Source organism: Artemia franciscana, chromosome 10 (genome assembly GCF_032884065.1).
Source record: "Artemia franciscana chromosome 10, ASM3288406v1, whole genome shotgun sequence".
NCBI lineage: Eukaryota > Metazoa > Arthropoda > Branchiopoda > Anostraca > Artemiidae > Artemia > Artemia franciscana.
Window position 1 is genome coordinate 37,183,132 of NC_088872.1, and position 26,145 is coordinate 37,209,276.

Here is a 26,145-nt window from a genome sequence, read left to right on the forward strand (position 1 = left end):
ACACACACACACACAGACACACACACACAGACACACACACACACACACACACACACACACACACACACACACACACACACACACACACACACACACAAACACACACACACACACACACACACAAACACACACACACACACACACACACACAGCCTTTCTACTTCTGCAAGGAATGAAATTACCCGTTATGTCCAGGAGCAGCACCGTCATACAGTCAAAATGTCTATTGATTTTCTAAGAACAAAGGCATATTATTCTTCTACCAGAACAAACGAGGGATTCTTCCGCTATTTCCAGGAAAAAAGCGTCACGTGATCCTCTATTGATTTTCAGGGAACAAGAAGCCTTGTTGTTCTTCTATCAAGAGCTGGTAATTTCCTATTACTCTGGAGGGTATTAAACCCGATCTCAGACTAGCATTCTCATCAGTCCTATATCGAATATAAAACGTGATACAAATTGATTTCCTAAAATGGATGCTTATAGAAAATTTGAAAAAGAATGGGAAATCTGCCTATATACTGGCGAGTCTCTATGTATATGTCCTCTCCCTCATCATAAATAGGAAATATTACACCCAAATTTGAGCTACTACAACTCTCAGTATTGGATTAATAGCTGAAACACCGCACCCTCTCAAATAAAAATTCCAATCATTGATCAATTAATCTCGTTTATCGCGTCAAAATATGTGCTTTTTTACTGTATCTGTTATTTAAACGTGCGTTTTGCTGTTCTAGCAGAGGGGTAAATTTACATCTGTCAACTATTTGGGCTGGGCATTAATCACCACCTGTTCTTCTCTCTAAGCTAACTGTTATCACCTTGAATAGCACAAGACAACCTGGTTTAGTCATTTCCATAAGCAGGCATATTGGACTTTAAGTTTAATTGTCGTGTGCAAGGGGTAAAGTGTTACTTTCCGTGAGTTCTAACGTAATGTATTTTGGTGGTCAACAGCTGCTTTGTCTGATAAACTTCAACTGAAAATTAATTATGACAAAGGAGCGAATATTCAGGGGGTAAAGCATATTTTTTTTACTAAAATTAAGAGATAATGGTTAAACTGATTGAATTTCTACCGAGGATTCCATGTGGAAAATTGGATATGTGTTTTTGTACTATAATAACTAATTATTTTGAGAGAATCCCCCCCCCCTTTAATTAGGTGAGATGTAACCCTAGGATATATACTAAAAGTTTGTTGATTGCGTGACATTTTCCTATAGGATAGCCTAATATTTCTACATATTTGTCATAAAAAACTTGCCGCTTATTAAAAAAGTAGTCTAAATTATTTCAAATTAAATAAAATTCTAGCTTAGCTACTTTTTGGTATCTTAAAAAAGGTGTTATCTTGGGAAAGTTAGACTTTTACAGATGGCAGACTAGACTGTGTCCTGTAATGGTATTTTGAAGCACCTATCAGGCCTATTTTATTATTCTTACAAGAAATAACTGCAAAAGAGTGTACTTGGAGTCCAAATGAAACTCTCTATTCTCAAACAACTGCTGCATTGTGGTCTGAATTTCTGATCCTTATCCTAGAATTGAGGCACTCTTTGGCTCACTAAAATTCCCTGACATTGGAATGATTGTATATTTTTTAAACAATAATTGAAAGCCTTCTTCGAAAAAATTTGTTCCATAATTTTCATTCTTTATCTCCGCGGAGCGTAACGAATACTTCAAAAACTAGCAATATAAGCTGGAGGGGGAGTTTTCTAGCATCGATATAGAAGGGGTGAGGTGCAATGGGAACCAGTTAAATTTAAGTGGGAATATGTCGAAAATAAGATATGTTTTTTTTACTTACTGAAAACCTAAAATTTTATCTCTATTAAAGTAAAATTCGGACTAATATTTGTCCCCCTAAAGAAGACCAGGTCCCGAATTCACCACTGCTCTGCAAGGTCTGGATATGCCCCTTCAGCTCCCAAACAATGTGAAGATGTGGCCGCTTTTATACCTCTTCAGCCTCATGGCATTGAAGTCACGGGCCGTTCAAGACTTGTGGCACTTGCGCAAGATACAAATGAAGTTAATACCACTCTTTGTCTCCCCAGCCCTTGAAAATGAGGTTGCTTGCCCTTCTAAGCCAATATGCAATATGGAATCATCAATCCCTGTGTAAGTGAAATCATAGATATTTATTAATGGTAAAGAACTTAATATATTGCAGTATGGGAAAATAACTACGATGTTGAGATTCCTTTTTAACGTCTCTGAGGGGAGTAGGTTTAATGGTATTGCCCTATCCTAAGAAATAGCTTCCTTTTTAAAGCTAATAAAGGGTCCATCTTAGGAATTTCTTTAAAGGGGCCCCTTGTTTCTAAAGTAAATGGACTTTTCATCATGCTTCAAAACTAAAAACTTAATGTGTTTTGGTATGATAAACCCATCCTTTTGGTGAATAGCATTGTGTTTTGAAAATGAGATGTTTTTTCACATCCTACATTCCAGTCTTGCAAACTGAGCGTTCTACTGTTGGAAGTTGATCATGCCTCTAAGAAGAAGGATTTGAGGATTTTAATTCTCAAGATCTCTCTTTTTAGATCAATAATGTATATTCTTATTACGGAGGAATAATATAAATTCTTTTTTGGCTTAAAATTATCAATACTTCAAGGAATAACAACTGTCACACTTTTTCAGATTGCACCTGAAATGCCAACGATTGATAGAGCCGATGATAAACTGGAATGAATCAAAACAGTTACTGGCTGGTTAATTTGAAGCAACAAAATGAACAGAACACCCCCTCCCTAAATAATTATTTCAAGACTCTTTGGAACTTTGTAATAGCTGAAGCATAAAGGAGGCCCAGTACCCACATTTATAAGGTAATTTGTGGTCTTAAATTCTTAGCTAGTACCATGGGATCAGCAAATTTGAAGGATCACTTTGGGTCCATGTACGGAATAATATATAATCATTACACTGTCAGGTGGTAGTGTGGTCTCCATGCATACGAAAGCTTACTTTGGGTCTTTGCATGGAAGAATTTCTGGTTATTAAACCTTTAGGTGGTTTTGTGGGGCTTCCATATCCGAAGGGTCACTTTGTCGACTCAATATATTTCTAGAGTAATAATGCATTCTTTTTTAGCCTAATGCAAGTTCATTTTTCATAATGAGATCTAAATTGTTTTTCTAATGAGCTAATAAGCTATTAAGCTAATGAGCTATTCAGCTCTTATCATTTTGATAGGTTCACTTACCAACATCTCAAGGGGTTTACAACTTCTATTAGGATACTGAGTCATTTATGGAGATGGAGCAGGAAACAGAGAAAAGGGAACGCAAGGGAAACTTTAGTGCGGGAGTGAACCATAATAATTAAGCTCCCTCTATCTTTCATTTACGCACGTTTGTGTGGGATCTTGGCTTTGGACTATAAGACTATAAGTAGGTCGACAAAATACCAGAAAATAAGGTCGAAAAAGTACCTATGCTGCAAAGTAGCCATGATGATCGGGGAGCAGGGAAAAGTGGAAGTTGTTCACCCTCTATATTGCCTAATTTTTATTTATCCGATTCTGCTTTGTGCAATGTTTATGTCTTAAGGGCTGAGTTTGGAGATCCCTTTAAAACTCTTCGAGTGGTAGTAGTTATACTGGAGGAGCGAATATTCAGGGGGTAAAGCATATTTTTTTTACTAAAATTAAGAGATAATGGTTAAACTGATTGAATTTCTACCGAGGATTCCATGTGGAAAATTAGATATGTGTTTTTGTACTATAATAACTAATTATTTTGAGAGAATCCCCCCCCTTTAATTAGGTGAGATGTAACCCTAGGATATATACTAAAAGTTTGTTGATTGCGTGACATTTTCCTATAGGATAGCCTAATATTTCTACATATTTGTCATAAAAAACTTGCCGCTTATTAAAAAAGTAGTCTAAATTATTTCAAATTAAATAAAATTCTAGCTTAGCTACTTTTTGGTATCTTAAAAAAGGTGTTATCTTGGGAAAGTTAGACTTTTACAGATGGCAGACTAGACTGTGTCCTGTAATGGTATTTTGAAGCACCTATCAGGCCTATTTTATTATTCTTACAAGAAATAACTGCAAAAGAGTGTACTTGGAGTCCAAATGAAACTCTCTATTCTCAAACAACTGCTGCATTGTGGTCTGAATTTCTGATCCTTATCCTAGAATTGAGGCACTCTTTGGCTCACTAAAATTCCCTGACATTGGAATGATTGTATATTTTTTAAACAATAATTGAAAGCCTTCTTCGAAAAAATTTGTTCCATAATTTTCATTCTTTATCTCCGCGGAGCGTAACGACTACTTCAAAAACTAGCAATATAAGCTGGAGGGGGAGTTTTCTAGCATCGATATAGAAGGGGTGGGGTGCAATGGGAACCAGTTAAATTTAAGTGGGAATATGTCGAAAATAAGATATGTTTTTTTTACTTACTGAAAACCTAAAATTTTATCTCTATTAAAGTAAAATTCGGACTAATATTTGTCCCCCTAAAGAAGACCAGGTCCCGAATTCACCACTGCTCTGCAAGGTCTGGATATGCCCCTTCAGCTCCCAAACAATGTGAAGATGTGGCCGCTTTTATACCTCTTCAGCCTCATGGCATTGAAGTCACGGGCCGTTCAAGACTTGTGGCACTTGCGCAAGACACAAATGAAGTTAATACCACTCTTTGTCTCCCCAGCCCTTGAAAATGAGGTTGCTTGCCCTTCTAAGCCAATATGCAATATGGAATCATCAATCCCTGTGTAAGTGAAATCATAGATATTTATTAATGGTAAAGAACTTAATATATTGCAGTATGGGAAAATAACTACGATGTTGAGATTCCTTTTTAACGTCTCTGAGGGGAGTAGGTTTAATGGTATTGCCCTATCCTAAGAAATAGCTTCCTTTTTAAAGCTAATAAAGGGTCCATCTTAGGAATTTCTTTAAAGGGGCCCCTTGTTTCTAAAGTAAATGGACTTTTCATCATGCTTCAAAACTAAAAACTTAATGTGTTTTGGTATGATAAACCCATCCTTTTGGTGAATAGCATTGTGTTTTGAAAATGAGATGTTTTTTCACATCCTACATTCCAGTCTTGCAAACTGAGCGTTCTACTGTTGGAAGTTGATCATGCCTCTAAGAAGAAGGATTTGAGGATTTTAATTCTCAAGATCTCTCTTTTTAGATCAATAATGTATATTCTTATTACGGAGGAATAATATAAATTCTTTTTTGGCTTAAAATTATCAATACTTCAAGGAATAACAACTGTCACACTTTTTCAGATTGCACCTGAAATGCCAACGATTGATAGAGCTGATGATAAACTGGAATGAATCAAAACAGTTACTGGCTGGTTAATTTGAAGCAACAAAATGAACAGAACACCCCCTCCCTAAATAATTATTTCAAGACTCTTTGGAAATTTGTAATAGCTGAAGCATAAAGGAGGCCCAGTACCCACATTTATAAGGTAATTTGTGGTCTTAAATTCTTAGCTAGTACCATGGGATCAGAAAATTTGAAGGATCACTTTGGGTCCATGTACGGAATAATATATAATCATTACACTGTCAGGTGGTAGTGTGGTCTCCATGCATACGAAAGCTTACTTTGGGTCTTTGCATGGAATAATTTCTGGTTATTAAACCTTTAGGTGGTTGTGTGGGGCTTCCATATCCGAAGGGTCACTTTGTCGACTCAATATATTTCTAGAGTAATAATGCATTCTTTTTTAGCCTAATGCAAGTTCATTTTTCATAATGAGATCTAAATTGTTTTTCTAATGAGCTAATAAGCTATTAAGCTAATGAGCTATTCAGCTCTTATCATTTTGATAGGTTCACTTACCAACATCTCAAGGGGTTTACAACTTCTATTAGGATACTGAGTCATTTATGGAGATGGAGCAGGAAACAGAGAAAAGGGAACGCAAGGGAAACTTTAGTGCGGGAGTGAACCATAATAATTAAGCTCCCTCTATCTTTCATTTACGCACGTTTGTGTGGGATCTTGGCTTTGGACTATAAGACTATAAGTAGGTCGACAAAATACCAGAAAATAAGGTCGAAAAAGTACCTATGCTGCAAAGTAGCCATGATGATCGGGGAGCAGGGAAAAGTGGAAGTTGTTCACCCTCTATATTGCCTAATTTTTATTTATCCGATTCTGCTTTGTGCAATGTTTATGTCTTAAGGGCTGAGTTTGGAGATCCCTTTAAAACTCTTTGAGTGGTAGTAGTTATACTGGTCAAGGTGACATAGCGCAGTCTGGTGTGGGCTAGATTAGGGCCCTTTTTGAAATACAGATTCGGGAGGGAGAGGGTAGGACAGTGCTAAAACATCCATAGCAAAAACAATATTTTTTTAATGAGAAGACGGGTGAGGTGTACTTGAATTACCTGCAAACAGAAATGTCGACGCTTCACCTGGACTTTCATAATTTTGAGGATGTTTTAGCAGACTCGGTAGGTAGCATTATTAATAGGGTGGAGAATCATAATGACAATGGGAGTGTGTCAGTAGTACTTTTTTATCAGAAACAGATGTACATGTAACTAAATGTTGTTTTAATTTGAATTTGTTTTAGAGGCGGGAGGGGGAAGAAGAAATTTAGAAAATATAATGCAGATTTAAGCGTTTGTAAAGGTGTGCAGCAGTTTTCTTTCAATACGGGCTTAGATTGCTTCAAGCATTCACTTCTCATGATCAGACAAACACGGTTGAAGCATAAACACATTTGGTTGATTTGGCAACATTAATTGGGTTAGGGAGGAGGCAGAGTTTCCTAAAGTAGATTTTAACTGTTTAAAGAGGTCTTAAATCAGTGTGAATAATTTAATAAAGGGGCTGCTTGCTTTTATTGTCCGATGTGTCTTACAAGATTTCGTCTCGAATTAAATTGAAACACCACTTGAGGCACTGTACGCATCATGTATACCAATCTGTGGAGACGATTTAAGGTGAAAATGCCCCATCACGATATGAGAGCTTTCAAAATTCACTCCTGCAGAGTGAAAAGGTGGCGATAGATATCGAGGCCAAAATCAGGGACGTGTACAATCCATCAAACTCAAATTTTGTTAATGAACATGATGCCATTGCAGTCTGATAAGGGCATGCTCAAAGAAATTTGACTAATACCATGTAATTGGTAGAGGTATTTGAGATGTTGGGGGAGGAAGATTGTATAGGTGCCGCCATGGTTATACTCACTAAAACAGCCAATAAGTCAATTTCACGGCTGTGAAACATAAACTGTCAAGTGACTGTATCGCCAGAGGAAAAGTTGGCAATTAAAAGTACAGATATTTTTTGGGTGTGTAAGAGGAAATATGTTAAGGGTAGTGAGGGAATGTCAGTCTACGACCATAAACAGTTATATAATCCTATTTTATCCTGGGGTAGCAAATGTCGTGGACTGGCACATAAATCTTGTAGTTTAAATGCTAAGTAGCAATAATTTCTACTGGTTTATACACTTAATTCCAACTATGATTTGAAATTCATATTACCAGTGTTGGCATGTTTGCAGAAAGGTGCAGTTGCAGATGGCGAATCGGTAATTGGGTCTTTTTAATATAACATAATACCCAAATAATATGAAAACAAGCTACTCTTAGAATTCAAATGGAAAACAGTTGAAAACAATAATAGCTTTCCCTTCTTTAAACAGCGCTTTCCAGACGAAGAAATGTAAGATTTATAAAAGAGAGAGGGCAAATACCCGTATGAGTACCACAACTCCGCCTCGACACTGCAGGACGAAAATTTGCAGTCCATCGTAGCGTTTTATGATTAACTTCTCGATCATGAATGCACCACTGCTGACTGTGAATTTGCTGAAAAAGTTTGGGCCAGGGGAAGGTGTAAAACTTAGGAGGATTATTGTAAAATGTACTGGCAAGTGATGTATTGACGTTGTTTGGTGCGGCCTGTAAAAACAAGGATAAAATTTACAAGGAATTTTGGATGGATTTGGGTTATCATTCGTCTCGTGATGGATTTACGAGTATGCAAGACTAAAAAAATGACCGTTCTAATATGCAAGACTTTTTAGTATGCAAGACTAAAAAAATGACCGTTCTAATATCCATTTTTATACTCCCAAGGGCAATAGAACTGCTCGGCTCCCCGTTAGAATAGTAGTAGATGAGGCTTCTTTTTTCTCGGAAAAACGGGAAAGGCTTTGTTCCGTAAAATCAATCTATAAAGGTTCTCTATAAAGATCGTCCATATAAAAAATGGTGGAGAATTTTCTAGAAAGAAATGGCTGATATGGATGAATATATTGAGACTATGTAAGAACTATGCCCTTATTTGAGGGGGTGGTCCCCTTGAAGGCTTTTAACTGGAGATCATGATTTAGTGGGGGGCCTGGAGGTTTTTAAAGGAAATTCTGATAGAACAACTATAGAAATCCTGGAGTAAGGAAGTCTTTGAAGGTTTTTTTCAAAGAAACTATGACATAACAGACACCTGCATCTCTTAGAAAACATTCTCAGTGACGTAACATGCACCTACGTCTCGAAGAAATTTAATAGAACCTGCTTCTAGAAGGAATCGCCGTTCACCTTAAATCGTTAAAGGAAGAAAGGAGGAGTGTTTATGTACCTTCTGCAACTGCCTATGGCGCCACTACTTACATAGTAATTGATTTTCGTCATACACACTTCTGTTCAAGATTGGATCCTCCGATCATCCGTCAAATTGAAGTGCATCATACACTATAAGGATGTTCCGCGTGGCATGTAAAACTGTAGGCCATACTTTCTAAAGTTTAAAGTGTCCTGAGGACTAAAAAAGGACCTTTGAGTGCACCTTGAACCCAAGCTCAAATTAAAGTAAAAAGCTGACTCTGTACTGTTGGAACAAAAATGGTAGTTTTATGAATAAAATCCCAATATTACGCGATATCGCTAGTACAGTGGATATTCTTTATATAAAGGAACACTTTTTGTCCTCCAGGAGCATATCTTTGTTTGAAATAAATCAGGAAGTTATATGCTATTCTGTAATTTCCAAGTGTAGTAATGCCCGAGGACGACCCCCAGATGGCCTAATTGCTGATGTAAAATATTTCAGATCTAATATTTTTAATGAGTGCGATAATTTCCTTGCTCTGCGGATTGAGGAATGTGCGGTAGTTAATATTTATCTGCCAGTAGATTGCTGCAATGACCAGTCCAAATGTCTGTTTGCTCTGGCTTGTGACCAACTTGTGTCATGTCTCGATATACTTAAGTGCCTGAAATTACTATGTATTATTGTAGGGGACATAGATTGCAATCTTAGCGTTGATGATTCATCGTCACGTGTTTCTCTTCTGCTTAGTCTATTTGATGGTTGGTTTGATATACTTAAAAAAGATTGTAACTTAGCTTATGTTCATGCAACATCTTCTACTTTAAACCTCAATCTCATCGTTGCATCTGAACATGCTGAAACAACACCTGTGTCAGTTTCGTCTGAATATCAAGTTTCTGATCACTTGTCTATCTCAGTTAGCTTACTCGAATCCCTTTGCAAATATACAAGACCAGGATCAATTAGCAATAGTCAAAAGCAAATAGCTTGTCGAGGTTGGAAAAACCGTCCACTCTTTATCGAGAGTTTAGGTCAAGTTCTGCACAAAATCCAGCATCCTTTTCAGGTTTTTGTGTGAAATGTGGAACCTTCCCGGTATAGTACCAAAAAGGTCACAAAATTTGGCTCTAGCGAAGTTGTGGTTACACATTTAGAAAGAGCGCAGACGACTTATATTGGGTATACTGAATAAGATTGAATCTGCACTAAACCAAGATTCAAAGACACCCTTTTTCAGCATATGAAAGATATAATCAGTGATTCTTCAGATAAAATTAAAAACGACCCAAATAAACTGTAGAAAATAATTTTCAAAAAAGATAAAAAAAATTAGGTCTTATTATTTCAAGTTTGCCAAGAGCCCACTTAGCCTTCCCCTACTGACTCGAAATACAAAACTGATTATACACTACACGATCACAAAACCATGTGTACAAGTTAAGAAGCAAATTCAAAATCATAGTTCAAAGGCTTATAACCGCAAGTGGTACGAAATACTTCGAAAGTAAGCGGGTGGTTTTTTTTATTAGTTGTGTTTTTTATTTGTATGTAAATTTTGGTTCATTTTTTTTTACTCCTTTGTTTTGCTGGGTTTTGAAGTCTTTCTTTGGTATTTTCTTTTGTTTTTTTCTTTGCTCCGTCATGATTTTTGTTTATTCAACTGGTAATCAGTAAATTCTCTCATTTATTCAGATGTTTTAGTAGTAGCGTGCACATATTGCCTTTTAGTCCGATGATCTTCCCCATTCAGCATTCTCTGAAAATACCGACATAATATACATATTATGTATCTCTAATTCTGCGTATCTCTAATTCTTGAGATACGCTCTTTTAATAATATACATACACAAAGTGTTTTTTGATTTAATTCAAATTCCCCCTAAATATTGTAAATAATGAGAGAAAGGTTGAGATAGCTAGGGCACCTTCTGCGAATGAAGGATGACCGATTGCCAAAGATTGTCCTTTTCAGACAACTGTTTAGGACTAGACGGAAAGTAGGTCGTCTTCGCTTGGGGTAAAAGTATGTTGTAAAGAAAGATTTAAGGGAAATGAGGATTTCGTGCGACGGGGTAAAGAGGGAGACTTCGAACAGATAAGGATGAAGGAGGAGCGTGTGTAGCTATATTGGCCCCAGGGGGCTTGGTGCTGTGGTGATTTGCTAGTAATAGTAGTGGTAATAGTTGGAGTAGTATAAATAATAACAGCAGTATTACTAGTAGCAGAAGTAGTTTTAACGTATTGCTTTTACAAGTAGTTATAATAGAAGTAGCAGTTGAAGTAGTAGTAAATGTAGCATTGATAGTAGCATTAGTAGTAGCGACTACATACTTCCTTTTGGTCAGATGATCTTGCCTTTTTAGCATTCTCTGAAAGTTTTCCATTTACTGGGAACTATACCAAACCTTTATTTAAGACGAAACAATAGTTACCATTCCTGAATTAATGAAAGATGGCAATTTTTCTTATTAGTTTTTTTTTCAAAACGCATTTTTGAACTTCTGGTTACGTTATGGGCTGTGATTTGTATTTTACTAGGGTCAAGCAACTGCTGTAGCCATGATAACCAATCAATTCTGTTGGAAAAGTAGTTTAGGTTGGCTTAGACTACTTGACACAAAAAACATGACACATTTTTCAAAGATAATTACAAACAGCAAAAGGCGTATGGTTTTTTCTTAGTTGCAATAGTAAGAGACAAACCCCAGAGAACCAAGCAGCTAAGCAGGTTAAATGTGGAAGCATACCCCCGACAAAAACAACTTTTCAAGAAACTCTTGCAGTATCTTAACTTTTAGAATAGAATAGAATATGATTTATTGTCTAAAATAGCACACAAGCTAGCATAAGCACGTCAGAACAATTACAATGATAAAAACAAAATAAATCAAAATAGGGAACGAAAGAGTTTTTGTACCTCATGGTCAACATTTGGGGACACAAGTCAAGTTGGGTATTAGGAGCTCTATGAGCATTAAGCTTTGTATTAGGAAGAATTGGGGGGTTTTCTTTGAAGGGGGGAAGAAGACGTCGATGATAGTCAGAACTAAGGCACTTGTGCCCAAAGTCCATGGTAAGGCAGTGACGTCGTGATTCCAATTTAGTGAGTTCAAGCCTAGCCAAACCTTCATCAGAAGCTACTATGTGTCGTTTACATTTACGTTTACGTTTTAGTTACGTTGTGTCATATGTAGTTTAGTTACTATGTGTCGTCGTTTGTTCTTTACTAGATTTCAGCTATTTCAATAACGATGATATCTTTACAACTTACATAATCCCCATTTATAATCAATAATACCGATCCTTTACGTAATGCAGATCACTTGGAAAAAAAGAACTTACAAAGACATGTGCTAACAGGTTAAACTTTGGTCCACAAACTGTTTTTTTTATGTTCAAGTGATTTTGGCATGGCTTGAGAAACCGTGTTATTAAAGAAACTTTTTCAAGCAGTTCGTGGTAACGAACTGTAGTATGGAGCGACCCGGCTCAATAGTTACCGAAACTCTAAAAAACGGAATTTTGATACCAATAGTTACATCAAAAGAATCGCATTTTAATGCTGATTTTAAATATATAAGTTTCATCAAGTTTAGTCTAACCCATCAAAAGCTACGAGCCAGAGAAAGTTTGCCTTATTTTGGAAATTAGGGGGAACACCTCTTAAAAGTAATACAATCTTAACAAAATTCACACCATAAGAGACACACCATCAGGGATGCGTGTTTATTTGTTTTTTTTTGTTTGCATTTTTTTTCCCCAGGGGTGATCGTATCGACTCAGTGGTCCTAGAATGTCGCGAGAAGGCTCATTCTAACGGAAATTAAAAGTTCTAGTGCCCTTTTTGAGTGACCAAAAATTGGAGGGCACCTAGGCCCCCTCCCACGCTCATTTTTTCCCCAAAGTCACCGGATAAAAATTCTGAGATAGCCATTTTATTCACCATAGTCGAAAAACCTAATAACTATGTCTTTGGGGACGACTTATTCCCCCACAGTCCCCGTGAGAGGGACTGCAAGTTACAAATTCTGACCGTTGTTTACATACTAATGGCTATTGGGAAGTGTACAGACGTTTTCAGGGGGATTTTTTTGGTGTGTGGGGGGGGGAGAGAATTTGAGGAGGGGGTACGTGGGAGGATCTTTTCATGAAGGAATTTGTCATGGGAGAAGAGAATTTCAATGAAGAGGGCGCAGGACTTTCCAGCATTATTAAAAAAAACGATGAAAAAATAAATATTAAAAATTTTTTCAACTGAAAGTAAGGAGCAGCATTAAAACTTAAACCGAAGAGAAATTATTACGCTTATGAGGGGTTCACCTCCTCGTAATACCTTGCTCTTCACGCTAAAATATTTTTAGTAATTTCAACTATTTATTCTACAGCCTTTGTGATTCATGGGTCATCCTTATGAAATTGGGACAAAATTCAAGTTTTAGTGTAAAGAGCGAGGTATTGACGACGGGATGAACCCCTTCATATTTGTAATAAAAACAAACGAATATGGAAGTTCGTTACATAAGTTATTTTGTAAGTTATTTGTATTTTTACCTATGAAAACGTTCACAAAAAATTAGAAGTTCTAGTTGCCTTTTTAAGTAATTAAAAACTGGAGGGCAACTAGGCCTCCTCTCCCGCTCCTTTTTTCTCAAAAATCTTCCGATTAAAACTATGAGAAAGCCATTTAGCCAAAAAAATTAATATCCAAATTTCGTTTTAATTATTCATGTGCGGAGAACCAAAATCAAAACATGTATTAATTCAAAAACGTTCAGAAATTAATTAAAAAGACAGGTTTTTTAACTGAAAGTAAGGAGCGACATTAAAACTTAAAACCTAAAAACTTTAAAACTTAATAAAAACATAAAGCTAAAGTTTTTTTTACTGTTTTAAAAAGTAGAGTTAAGAGAAAGAGTCAAACTTTAGCGTAAAGAGCGGGGTGTTGAGGAGGAAAATTCCCTTCCATATACGGACTAATTTCTGTTCGTTTTGAGTTTTAATGTCACTCTTTACTTTCAGTTAAAAAAACTTGTTTTCTTTTATTTAATTGTAATTAAGAATGAATTTGTAGAACTAAGTGAAAAAATTGACTAAGAACAGAAAGATTTTTGAAAGTCAGAAATGCAAATTTAATGAGCCAATTCTAAAAAACATCAGAAGCTGGTACTTGGTTTTTGAGTAATTTCAAAATGTTGCATCACTAGCGCTATTACATCTTTTTGCGCAACTTTCTTTTTCTAATCTTCTGAGAAATTCTTCTTCAACAGAGCTATCAACAGACTATCTACAAGTTGTTGTACTTGTTTTCTCCTTGTGATATTTTTTCTTCTTGTGATTTTCACTCTCTTCTCCCTGCCTTACCTAATATAAGTAGTCCATCACAGTGTCGTTCAACACTCATGTCTTTTTGGAGAATATACAGAAATTTCTTAGCAATCTCAAAGGAGTGTTTTTCATCTACAGCCTTTTTCGAGTGGTTCATGTAAATTTAGTGGGTTTTCAAAAATTTCGTTTTCCAGATCTGGGGGGAGTGCTAATTTGTTTCTTTTCAATTTAATTCATCAACAAAATACCAAAAAAGGCTTTTCTTTTTCAAAATCTGAAAAGTAGTAGTAATCTGCAGTAAAATCGGAGGGAGTACCCCCCCCCCACCAAATTAACGTTCTAGGGATCAAGATCAGTTTGAAATTCTCAAGAATATTGTTTGTTTTGTTTTTAGCATGAATTTACCCTTGATAACAGAAACCATTCCCGAATGCGTTGAAATAGGTGTTATTATTATTATTATTATTATTTATTTTTTTTTACAGAAGGCCATAGCTTCCAAAACACACTTTATGATTATGGACTGTGGTTGACTCTATATTATTGTCACCATGATAGACTCGGTTGACATAAAAAAGGAACTAACCTTTAGTGTATCCTAAAATCGAAAAAACTTTGTCAAAATCCTCGTAATCTACGTAGTTTTTGTTAGTCAAAACATGTATAGTTTGAAGGGCGAGAGCTTCCAAAGTTGAGCAATTTTTTTCTTCTAAGCAATTTAAAGGGAGTTGCATGGATTTACTTATTCGTTTAACACATTCAACAAGATCTTTAACTGTGATCTCACCATCAAGATCCTCGTCAATAAACTTGAATATTATTGACACTCTTTCCTTACAGAAATTTGAGCACATTTGTTCGAGTTCTTCCATGCTTATTGTACCATCGTCGTCAGTATCGTGGATGTAAATCATTCTATTCACCATTCCTTCATCATCTAGGTTTAGCTGATGCATAATTTCACGTCCGTCCAACTTGGCATTTCCATTTTTGTCGAGAGTTTGGAATAACTCGGGGAGTTTGTGACGGTATTTTAGGAACTGTGCGCCGAATTCAAAATAAGTTGACAGAACGACAGGCAGAATGAATTCCCATAAGGTTACACTAGGAGGAAGCTCTGGGCCATTGCCATTGGGAGGGTATAACACAATTTTTAAAGGTACTGTACCGCGTATTTGGAGTGCAGATCCGGGATTCTTTTCCCTACCAGAGTAATTTGGAGACGAAAAAATGCTTCTTATTAAAATTTGACCAAGGTGGTCATGAAAAATTTTATAGCCCTCGTAATAGAATTCGTGCCCACGTATTATTTCTTGTAGCCCATTCTTGACCAAGAACTGATGTACTGCTAAAGCTGTAAAATAATATATATCTTCTCCTCTTTGACTATCCTCAAATAAATGTTCAAAATTTTGTTCAAAGTTATGGGCAGGGTCTGCCCATAGTATATTTTGCAATACTACTGACATTTTTCTTGGTTCACAGAAACGATTATCCTTATTTAAGTCCACAATATATGGTGGATAACCATTTTCAAAGTATGGAATACCACCGTGGGCACACCAATATGTGTCATTGACAACAGCAGCAACGGGCAAATAAGTACAGCACTTTATAATGAGTTTGTAAATATGGCGTGAATATTTCATTATTATTTCCTTTTGCGCGCCATATTTACGTGTCATTGATCCTGATTCATGATTCCCACGAACAAAATAAAACTGTTTGGGGTATACAAGCTTCCATGCCAGTGAATACAGAAATGACTCCAAGTTTTGAGGTCCTCGGTCCAAGCAGTCGCCAAGTTGTATCATGACGTGATCAGAATTGGAACCATCTTTGAACTCTTTTCTGTACATATTTTTCTGATGCTCATACTGGCCGTGAATATCTCCAAATAAAGTTACGTTTGTTGCATTTACATAAATGACATTAGGCTCCTTTTCTAAAATTTCAATTGCATCTTATACCACACGTATTAGATCCTTATCTTCGGGTAGGCAGAATTCTGTAAACATTTTTTCTAAATTCTTCAAAAAATCTTCATCGTATTCCATACTTATTTGGTTTCAAGTTACATTCTGCCAGGTATATATTCCGTCATCGTGTTCTGATTCAGTATTTTTGTATCGTCACACAAATTTATTTTGAAAGTGAGTGAACAAATTTCGCTTATTTGTGTTTTCTGTGATAAATGGCAATTATTTTACTCTTTCTGTCATAAGACTTAAAAGAAGCAGCATTCCCTCTGCATTTTCTGCAATGAAGACCATAACACAGCAGCATTAGCACATGTCCTACAAAGGCATAATATGGTTGTTATGTTTTATGTGTTTTTAACTGTATTTACCAAAAAGAGTCAGAAACCTGCTATGACACAGAACTTAAGTTTATCTATGAGAAGGATTGCAAATTTACACCATTCTAGTCTTATTCAAGAGAATGTTTAACTTCATCATAAATACCTTAATAGCATTTTTATGTTTTTAGTTCATTTGTTTTGTATTTTCACTCTACGTTAGGCTGAACCTTTAAGAACCACAATGGCCACATGGGCACAAAAGTTAGAAGCGAGTTCGATTCTATCCAGCATAGTAGATTGATTTTTGCTTATCAGTTTATTAGAGTTCTCTGATCTCTACTCGGGGCTCAATGCCGTCTGCCAGTGAGCCTAGAATTGCGTTTAAATTATGTATTGGCGTCTTCAAATAATCCCGGAACAGCCTTAGCAACCAAAAGTTCAAAAACATGCTTTGAAAAAATTGACGTCTGACGCTAATTCAGGAATAGTAAATATTATTTCGGTTTACCTCAAAAGTAAATTTTATTGCGAGAACAAATCTTTGATGATTTCAAAAAAAAAATACTGAAAACCCCAAAACATGGTCGAAAACCTGGTATAGTGAAATTACAGTCCGCCACCTTGAACCTCAAGGAAATTCACTTATTTTTTTGCATGGGCACCATTGATGTGTCTCTTTTTTTTTACCAAGGGTAGCGGGTTACTAGAACATCAAAGAGAGATGTTGATTGAAAAGCCATTGCCCTACGCAACATCAGACAGCTAACTAATTCCAATATATGCCATGGTTTGTTCTTTACTAGGTTTCAGTGTCAGTGTTCTTTTACTAGGTTGTGTGTTCTTTGCTAGGATGTGTTCATTCCCGGCAGGGAAGCCATGATGTTCTTCCAGACCTTATTTTGAATGATGTAATATATACACCTTTTTATGAATACAGGTAACCTTCTGCAAAAGATAAAAAAACTAGGAATTTTCAGGAATCAAAAATAGATAAAAAAAAAAGTATTTCCATATCACGTTCTATGCAAGTCTATTTCAAGTTCTTTACATGCAATTGTCACGTTACGACTGGTTATTTTACAGTTGATTGAGGATTCGCGTGGTTAATTTGATATAATTGAAATTTGTGAAACGTTTCAAACAGTTCGTGGTAACGTAAGGAGCGACCCGGCTCAATAGTAACCAAAACTCTAAAAAACGGAATTTTGATACCAATAGTTACATCAAAAGAATTGCATTTTAATGCTGATTTTAGATATATAAGTTTCATCAAGTTTAGTTTTACCCATCAAAAGTTACGAGCCTGAGAAAATTTACCCTATTTTAGAAAATAGGGGGAAACACCCCCTAAAAGTCATGGAATCTTAACGAAATTCACACCATCAGATTCATCGTATCAGAGAACCTACTGTACAAGTTGCTATTACAAGTTGCTGTACTATTACAGTGGTCCTATAATTTTGCGAGAGGGCTCATTCGAACGGAAATTAAAAGTTCTAGTGCCCTTTTTAAGTGACAAAAAAAATTGGAGGGCACCTAGGCCCCCTCCCACGCTCATTTTTCCCCAAAGTCGTCGGATCAAAATTCTGAGATTGCCATTTTATTCAGCATAGTTGAAAGATATTATAACTATGTCCTTAGGAACGACTTAATCCCCCACAGTCCCCGTGGGAGGGGCTGGAATTTACAAATTTTGACCTGTGTTTGCATATAGTAATGGTTATTGGGAAGTGTACAGACGGTTTCAGGGGGATTTTTTAGTTGGGAGGAGGGGTTGAGAAAAGGTGGGTTATGTGGGGGAAACTTTCCATTGAGGAATTTGTCATGAGGGAAGAAGATTTCCATGAAGGGGGCGCAGCATTTTCTAGCATTATTTAAAAAAAAACAATGAAAAACTAAATATGAAAAAGTTTTATTTAACTGGAAGTAAGGAGTAGCATTACAACTTAAAACGAACAGAAAAATATTGCGCACATAAGGGGTTCACCTCCTCCTAATACCTCACTCTTTACGCTAAAGTCTTTTTGAGTAATTTCAACTATTTATTCTACGGCCTTTGTGATTCAGGGGACAAAATTTAAGCTTTAGAGTAAAGAGCGAGGTATTGACGAGTGGGTGAACCCTCTTATATACGTAATAAAAACATACGAATATAGAAGTTTGTTACGTAAGTTAATTTGTAAGTTACGTATATCTTTTACTAATGAAAAGGTTCGTAAAAAAATTAAAAGTTCTAGTTGCCTTTTTAAGTACCCAAAAAACTGGAGGGCAACTGGGCCTCCTCCCCCTTCCTTTTTTCTCAAAATCATTCGATCAAAACTATGGGAAAGCCATTTAGCCATATAAATAAATATGCAAATTTCGCTTTAATAATTCATCTGCGGAGAGCCAAAATCAAACCATGGATTAACTAAAAAACGTTCAGAAATTAAGTAAAAAAAACAAGTTTTTTTAACTGAAAGTAAGGAGCGACATTTTAAAACGAGCAGAAATTACCCCGTATATGAAAGGGGCTGTTCCCTCTTCAACACCCTTACTCTAAAATTTTTACTGTTTTAAAAATTAGAGTTGAGAGAAAGAGTCAAACCTTAGCGCAAAGAGCAGGGCGTTGAAGAGGGAACAGTCCCTTTCATACACGGGGTAATTTCTGCTCGTTTTAAGTTTTAATGTCGCTCCTTACATTCAGTTAAAAAAACTTGTTTTTTTATTCAATTTGAGTAAGGATCTGTCTCTCTCGGCTTATTCTTTTCTATGTTATCAGCTAGAAGTAATGTCTCGGGCTACAGTGAATCGTGGTGGCCTTAGGTTTTTGGTAAAGATGAATTTGAGTTTTAAGATAGGGATGATTGATAATTTGGAATGAAGGTAAAGATAGAATGCTTTTTACTGGAATTAGTAGTGAATAATGAGAAGTTATTAGTTGCTGGTGTATAGGTCATCTAGGGCTAGCTTGGAGGAGTTTTTTCATGGTTTTGAGGAACTGATGAAGGAAGTGTCAATACAAGTTTAGATTTTATATGTATGGGATATTTCAATTTTAACCTTTTAGATTTAGAGCAGATAATTTTGATGTCTTTGATTTTATGATTTGATACGATCTTTACCCTTTGGTGAGTTTACCCACGAAGATTTCCACTCATTCTGATGCATTAATTGATAATATTTTTGTAAGTTTAAAGTACATGAAGCATATTAGTTCTGCTGACCTTATATTTTACCCTGGTTCGGACCATTTACCAGTTGTTGGAAAGATTACTCGTGCAAAGTAAAAAAGATATACAGTAAAAAGAAACAAAGTGCGACATCTGAAAAGAGAACTGGGAAAAATTTGCAGAGGATTTGAAGATGATGCGTCACAGGCTTTCAATATAATGAGTTATAATGTCTAACCGATTTTTTATAAAACAAGCCCAGTTAGAACAGTAAAGCAGAGAAAACAGCAATCCCGTTAACCACGGAATATATGAAGATATTTTAAATGAGATTGAGAATCAGAATTCTTTGTACGAACAATATCTTATCTCAGAACCTGACAAGGATTTGAGTTATTCAGACTTGCAAGACATAAAGTGAACTATCTGAGAAGGAAAGCTAAGAAACGGTATTATAAGCAAAGATCACTGGAGAATCAAGGTAACATCAAAGGAAAGTCGGAAGTTATGAAATATATAATGGGAAGTGAGAAAGTTTCTCAGCTTCATGTACTTTAAATTGATGATTTGGAAATTACCGACAAACATGCAATTGAAGATCAGTTTGATAAGAATTTTTCTGAAGCAAGGAAAACTATACAGCAAGTAAGTAGAGTGCATAAAAATCAGTTCCAGAAGGAGCAATTTTGTGACAATTTGTTTGCCCTATTTACTTCATATCATAAACGTCTCCCTACAAACTAGAACATACCCGGACGCCTTAAAAGAAGCAAAAGTGGCCCCTCTGCATAAATCAGGTGTGAAGTCGAACGCACAGAACTTGAGACCTAATTCCAATCATTCCATTATACTCTAAGATAATAGAGAAAATTGTGCACCGTCGTTTGTATTATTTTTTTTGACAAAAAAAGTTCTTTCCGAAACACAATTTGGATCCAGGAAGAATCACTGGACGACCTCTGCTGGGTAGTACTTGTCAGATTAGTGAATACTCATCTTGAAAAAGGTTAACTCGTTCTTACAGTATTTGTGGATTTTAGAAAGGCATATGATACAGTAGATAATATTTTACGTAGATTAATATTTTATTACGTAGATTAGAATGTTAGGGCGTCAGAGATTTACATCTGAAGTGGTTTGAAAGTTTTTTAACTGGAGAATCTGTTAGAGTTATAAAAAATAATGTTGGTTCTTGTCAGCATTTTATCAAAAGTGATGTTCCACAGGGTTCTGTTCTAGGTCCACTATTTTATCTTATTTATGTTGATATGAGTAGATTCTACCTGCCAGGTGCTTGCCTTACTTCGTTTGCTAATAATACTGCTCTTACTGTCTCTGGTCGTTGTGTTGAATCTTTAATAGGAAAGGTTAATAGTGTAATGGCTCAACTTTATACATTCACTAGTCTTAGCTTTTTACAAGTAAATGTGAGTAAAACCCTTTTTATGGTGTATGGTAGAGTGGGAACACAATTTCTTCCAATTTTTTCACAATTTCCACCAAGATTGATCTTGGTGGGAATTTTTATTGAGTAAATTGTGTGCAATACTTTGGTTTTAATGTTGATTTTAATTTATCTTGGAAAAGACACAGCGATTTAGCTGCTACTAAAGTGTCTAGAGGATTTGAGGTGTTCGTCGTTTGAAAAATTTCTTCCGAATAAAATTTTACTTCTTTTATATCATGCAATAGTTAATCCTCATATCTTACATGGTTGTGTTTGATTGGTTAGTAATTTCTACTCTAATTATAAACGCATGTAATGTATTGCATGTAAAGAACTATCTAATTATAAATTTTACAAAATAAAGTGGTGAGAATAATTGGTGAACATGTGAAAGTTTTTAATGATACAGAGACATGCTATAGAAGCGATGAATACTGGACAGCTCAGGGATTACCGGACTGCCATTTTTGTATCAGAATGATATATGTCCAGGTGTATTTTAGCATTTTTATAAGAATAATAATAGTTGCTTACATGAGTATAGTTCTAGAAATGTGGATGACCTTGTGATTGAGCATAGGCAGAGTGCTCGGGCAGAATTTATGATTTGCTATTTGTGACCAAGTGTTTGGAATGTGCTTCCGGCGAGCATTAAGGCGGCTGAACATCCACAGGAATCTAAGAAAAGATTAAAGAAGTATTTATTGGGATGGGAGGATAAGGAGCCATAGTTTATGTGGTCATAAATTTAACCGTATCATAGTAAAGAACAGCCATGATGCAGATAAAACTTATATAGTTCATATTTATAATGAACTCTATCGATTTTTTATGTATAATCGATTTTTTACGTACAATCGATCAGACACCAATTTCAAGGTATTTTTTTAAATTACCATAGTTTTAATTTTGGTTAAGAACTATTAAATTTAAGGTGAATGGAAAAAATAATTCCCATTCCTGAATCAATATCAGATGGCGATTTTTTCTCATTAGACAGTTAATTAACAAACCAAGCAAACAAGCCTTGATCATGGAAATAAATGCTACGTTTTATCATTACTAATAGCTTCAGTTTGGATTTTTTTGCTATTCTTCTCCACACCTTACTTTACACAAATTAATATATTTAAAGAACAGAGGTAGAGAAATGGGATTGAGGAAAAAAACGCTTGAAAAAAGATCTTAGCATGGGACGTGATCGTTCTTACCAGATTGCTAGCTACCGCTGCAAAGAGGATAAAATGATGCATGGAGCATCGAAAACATAACACAAAACTAATTTTAAAACTTTTCAATATTTTCCTAGTTTGAATTAAAAAATTAAAATTGTTGCTGAGACACCATAAATATTTTTGCAGTTAAGTTAGCGATTCTGAACTAAGAAATGAAAAAAAAATTTATTTTGAATTTTTTTGCGATGGAAATATAGCACAACGTCATCGAGATGCGAACTTTGGGAGTTCAGACAAAAAAAAAGTTTGGTTCCAGGAGACAATTATAAATTTGAACTAAGAGATAAAATTATTTTATTGAAAATTTTCAGGAATTATTTTATTTTCAATTGACAAATCAGATTGTTGTTTATAACCTTTGTTAGTCAAGTGTTTTACGAAAATACAGTTTTCCGTTAAAATTGATTTATTTTAAAAACTGTTTTTTAATTATAAAGGGCACTAGACGTAGCAATTTACTTTCAAATAGGCCATTAAATAGCTCTCCGTGAAAAAACGGAAAGAAAAAAATGACGCCGTCGATGCAGAATATTGTGCTTTCAAATTATTGGATCACCCTACTTCAAGTTTGTTATCCCAAAATGCATTATCAATGGGCTCCGCTGTGCAGGAATTCATCCATTCAAACCAGAAATTTCTTAAGATCACAAACAACTAAGTTCATACGCTTATGACCGACAGATGCGCTGTAATTGTCTCCGTTTATTTCAGAATTTGAGTTTGTCCGGAGTTCAGCAGTACTGGGTACTAGTGAACTAATAGCCTTCTGCTAAAACATCTGGTTCTATGATGACAGTTATGCAAAAATTATAGATCTTTTCCAATTGCCCTAAGGACCCCCAGGAAACAGAAAAAAAGGAACTGTAAACGGAAAGAATCAAGAAATCCTAAAGGGTATTCCAGCCAAACTAAAAAATGCGCTAGAGGAGAAAAGAATTAGAGGTAACCAAAAGAACTAGAAATCAAAAATTAAACAGGCCCGCATCGAAGAAATGTAAATATCTTAGAGTTTTTTTGCAAAGCAGTCGAGTCTGAATGTTCCTGAAGATTGCACAGTTGATGCTGATAGTTGCAGTGACAACAGTCTGGATGTTGAGGCTTAGGTCGAGATATCCGTGGATATTATAGTCAGTGATTTCACTTCAACTGTAAACAATATAGGAGTGGGAAATTTTTTTATGGGGTAGCGGTGATAGAAATCAAAGGTTTTAACCTCGATGTCAAATTCTTCGAAAAAGATATCGGCAAACAAGTTTGTTTATACAGACGAACAGGCTCTTGCAACGAGACAATCAGTGAAAATGGAAGTCGACCAGCCACTTAAAGACATTCAGAAAAGCTGACCTTTGGTATTTTTCGCATACAACATAAAGTAATCTGATTTTCATATGAGTTATTCGTTTTGATTCTGTTTATACCAATAGCTGAAGAAAAACAATCTGAAATTAAAGTATCTCTTCTGACCTTTTATTTTAGAAATTGTTTTGAATGCTTAGCGAACTAGTCCCAGGAGGTGGCGAAGCTGTAGATTTACCATATGTAATCAAGATCACTCTTTTCTCAGTAAAAAAGTGATAAACGCGGGCGGATCTCCTCTTCTATCTCCTTTAATCGTTTCTACAGGTTGTATTCAATAACATGATTGATACCTTGCACTTTTTAATTGTAAAATTAGCAGCTAGAATTATATTATTAGTATCTTCCCAATCACAACAAGGCTTAGAAACTTCCTTATTCATCATGAGCCCTACTCCCTGACTATGCACCCGATACTTTCTGCCTGAATAAATGAATTTTATATCACCTAATTTCATGTTTCCTATTATTAGGAGATGATTTTCTGAGCTTCGTGACCAGTCCATTTCAAAACTTCAAAATTTGTCAGTCATTCCAAAACCGCAATTTTAACATTATTACAATAATTTAAAACTGTTATGGCCTTGGAAAAAGCAATGGGTTTCACCAGTGCAAGTCAGGGACAAATAAATCCTCTCAAGTTTACAAAAAGCACTTAAGCCGGCTTAGAATCGTACAGCAGGAAGTCCAAGGAACTTGTAGCTGAACGACGACTTGGTTACTTGGGCCCAGACATAACTATGAGACAACTCGAATAAGGTTTCCTTTTCGGAAATAGGGATGGAGGAAGGAGGTTATGACAGAGTGAAGACCCTAGACCATCGTAGAGCACTGGAATTGCTCAAAATTTTTGTACTCAGTCTATCCTCATCAGGACATTCGTCATACACAAAAAACATTTCATCATATCTAAATTTATATTTTATTTGAAATAGCACTAAGTTCAAAAACAATAGTAACTCTAAACTAATTCCAAAGCTCGATACCGCACATTCACAAAAAAAAACGATAAACAGAAAACAAATAATTGGCAAAGATTACTACTGACTTAACGTAATAAAGGATTACTTGCAGCTCAAATGAGATCGCAGACAAATTAGAAGCTATGCAGTTTTAAACTCACATATATAACTTCATAAACACGCACTATTTGAGAAACTATTAAACAGGCAATTAAATACAAGCTAACTGTACTTGAACATTCAGATCAAGGGTAAAAAATGTGTTTTTTGTTTTTTTAATAACTAGGCTAAAGTATGTTTTTGATTGTGAGACAAATTTTTTTTAGATAAAAATGGAATAGACCGAATATTTGTTTTAGCATGGATATACTAAAACTTGCGCAAAAAAAAGAAAGAAAAAAAAATAAAATCTATTATGTTGAAACATACAATTTTGCGGTAAACCAATAAGTGTAATGTGCACAAAATCTATTATGTGGCTCAGCAATAATTTGTAGATCATACAAACTAACAAAATTACCAACTGTCAATTATGTCATTGACATGATAAAAGAGCAGCGGTTTATCAAATTATGCTTAGAACAATTTGTTCAACTATTCTTTATTTTACTTTTATGTCATAGTAAATACTGATCTAATATATTTAACATCAAAGAAGAAAATGTCTTGACATTTATCTGTTGCATTATCAACTATTGGGTTCTTCAACGGTCTAGAACAAGATCGTTTTAGAGCCTTGCACTAACTATTTAAAAACTGAAACTAGCCAACACCACAATTTTCGAATGTAATTAAGTGCAGTATCTATTCCACTGCAATTACGGTAATCAGGCAATAACTATCTGATGCGCTGTAGCTGAGCTTAATTATGGGTTTACCAATACGAGAGACAATGATCTGGTTCGGGCATAATACTAATTTTTAAGGCTTCAAAGAAAGCTCAACTAGGGGCGTCAATTCAAGAAAATAAAAAGGAGAATATATTTTCAAAATCTAGGGGGCCATTTTTCGAATTCATTTCTCAATGAAAACGTCGAAAAAAGAATTTTTCAAAATAAGGAGGACAAAAACTTTAGGAAATGAGCATCGACTACTTGGAAGACCTGCAAACTCCCACAGCGAAGTTTCCATCAAGACAGGTCATCTACAAGACACCTACATAATAACAGATGATAGTTGCAAGACTAATTTATTTTAATATGTGTGGCGATTTTTCGGTAAAGATTCCAAGTTACGAACAAAAATCAAACAAGGCCGACTTTTCTTCAAAGGTGCCATGGACTAAAACTGCATTTTTTAAGAGCCCTTCAGTAAGTGTTACTACATCTTCACCAAAGGAAGTATTAAAACTTAGCACGTGAACTCACAAACCAATGTTGGTTAGTCTCAGCTAGGTTTGACACCGGTATTTGGAGTGAACCCCAAAATAGAAGAGATCAACTTCAGTACAAACATCTGCATACATGGCATAAGAAATTTGGACAACAATATTTTCACTTATTTGTTAACTCGACTTACCAAGCAAAGTATAAATATTAAAAAAAAAAGAAATCCACACAAAAACAACTTTTACGAGGACGGCAAATATCTAAGATAAAAATAAAATAAGCATAAACCACTTTCTTCTGTGTATCAAAATTACTCATTCCTGTCCTATCTTACACTTTTATACTTTACATTTTGGGTGCCCATATAAGTTATGCTAGTTTAATTGACAGTTCTTGTGTTTCAATTTGAAATTTGAAGTTCATACCTAATCACCGGACGGGTTTACTTTGTTTTTAGAAGAAAAGAGAG

At 35.4% G+C, this 26,145-nt stretch overlaps 1 protein-coding gene across 1 annotated transcript; it reads right to left on the bottom strand.

Moving 5' to 3' along the window:
* Positions 1–14,475: 14,475 nt before the first annotated feature.
* Positions 14,476–15,753, bottom strand: LOC136032462 (serine/threonine-protein phosphatase PP1-like). The gene has a single exon (XM_065712773.1). The coding sequence runs from the start codon at positions 15,751–15,753 to the stop codon at positions 14,476–14,478; it is 1,278 nt and encodes a 425-aa protein (XP_065568845.1).
* Between the last annotated feature and the right edge of the window lie 10,392 nt (positions 15,754–26,145).

Bases quoted from the DNA above. Each gene is read 5' to 3' on its own strand.
- LOC136032462 (XM_065712773.1), bottom strand. From the start codon at position 15,753: ATGTACAGAAAAGAGTTCAAAGATGGTTCCAATTCTGATCACGTCATG.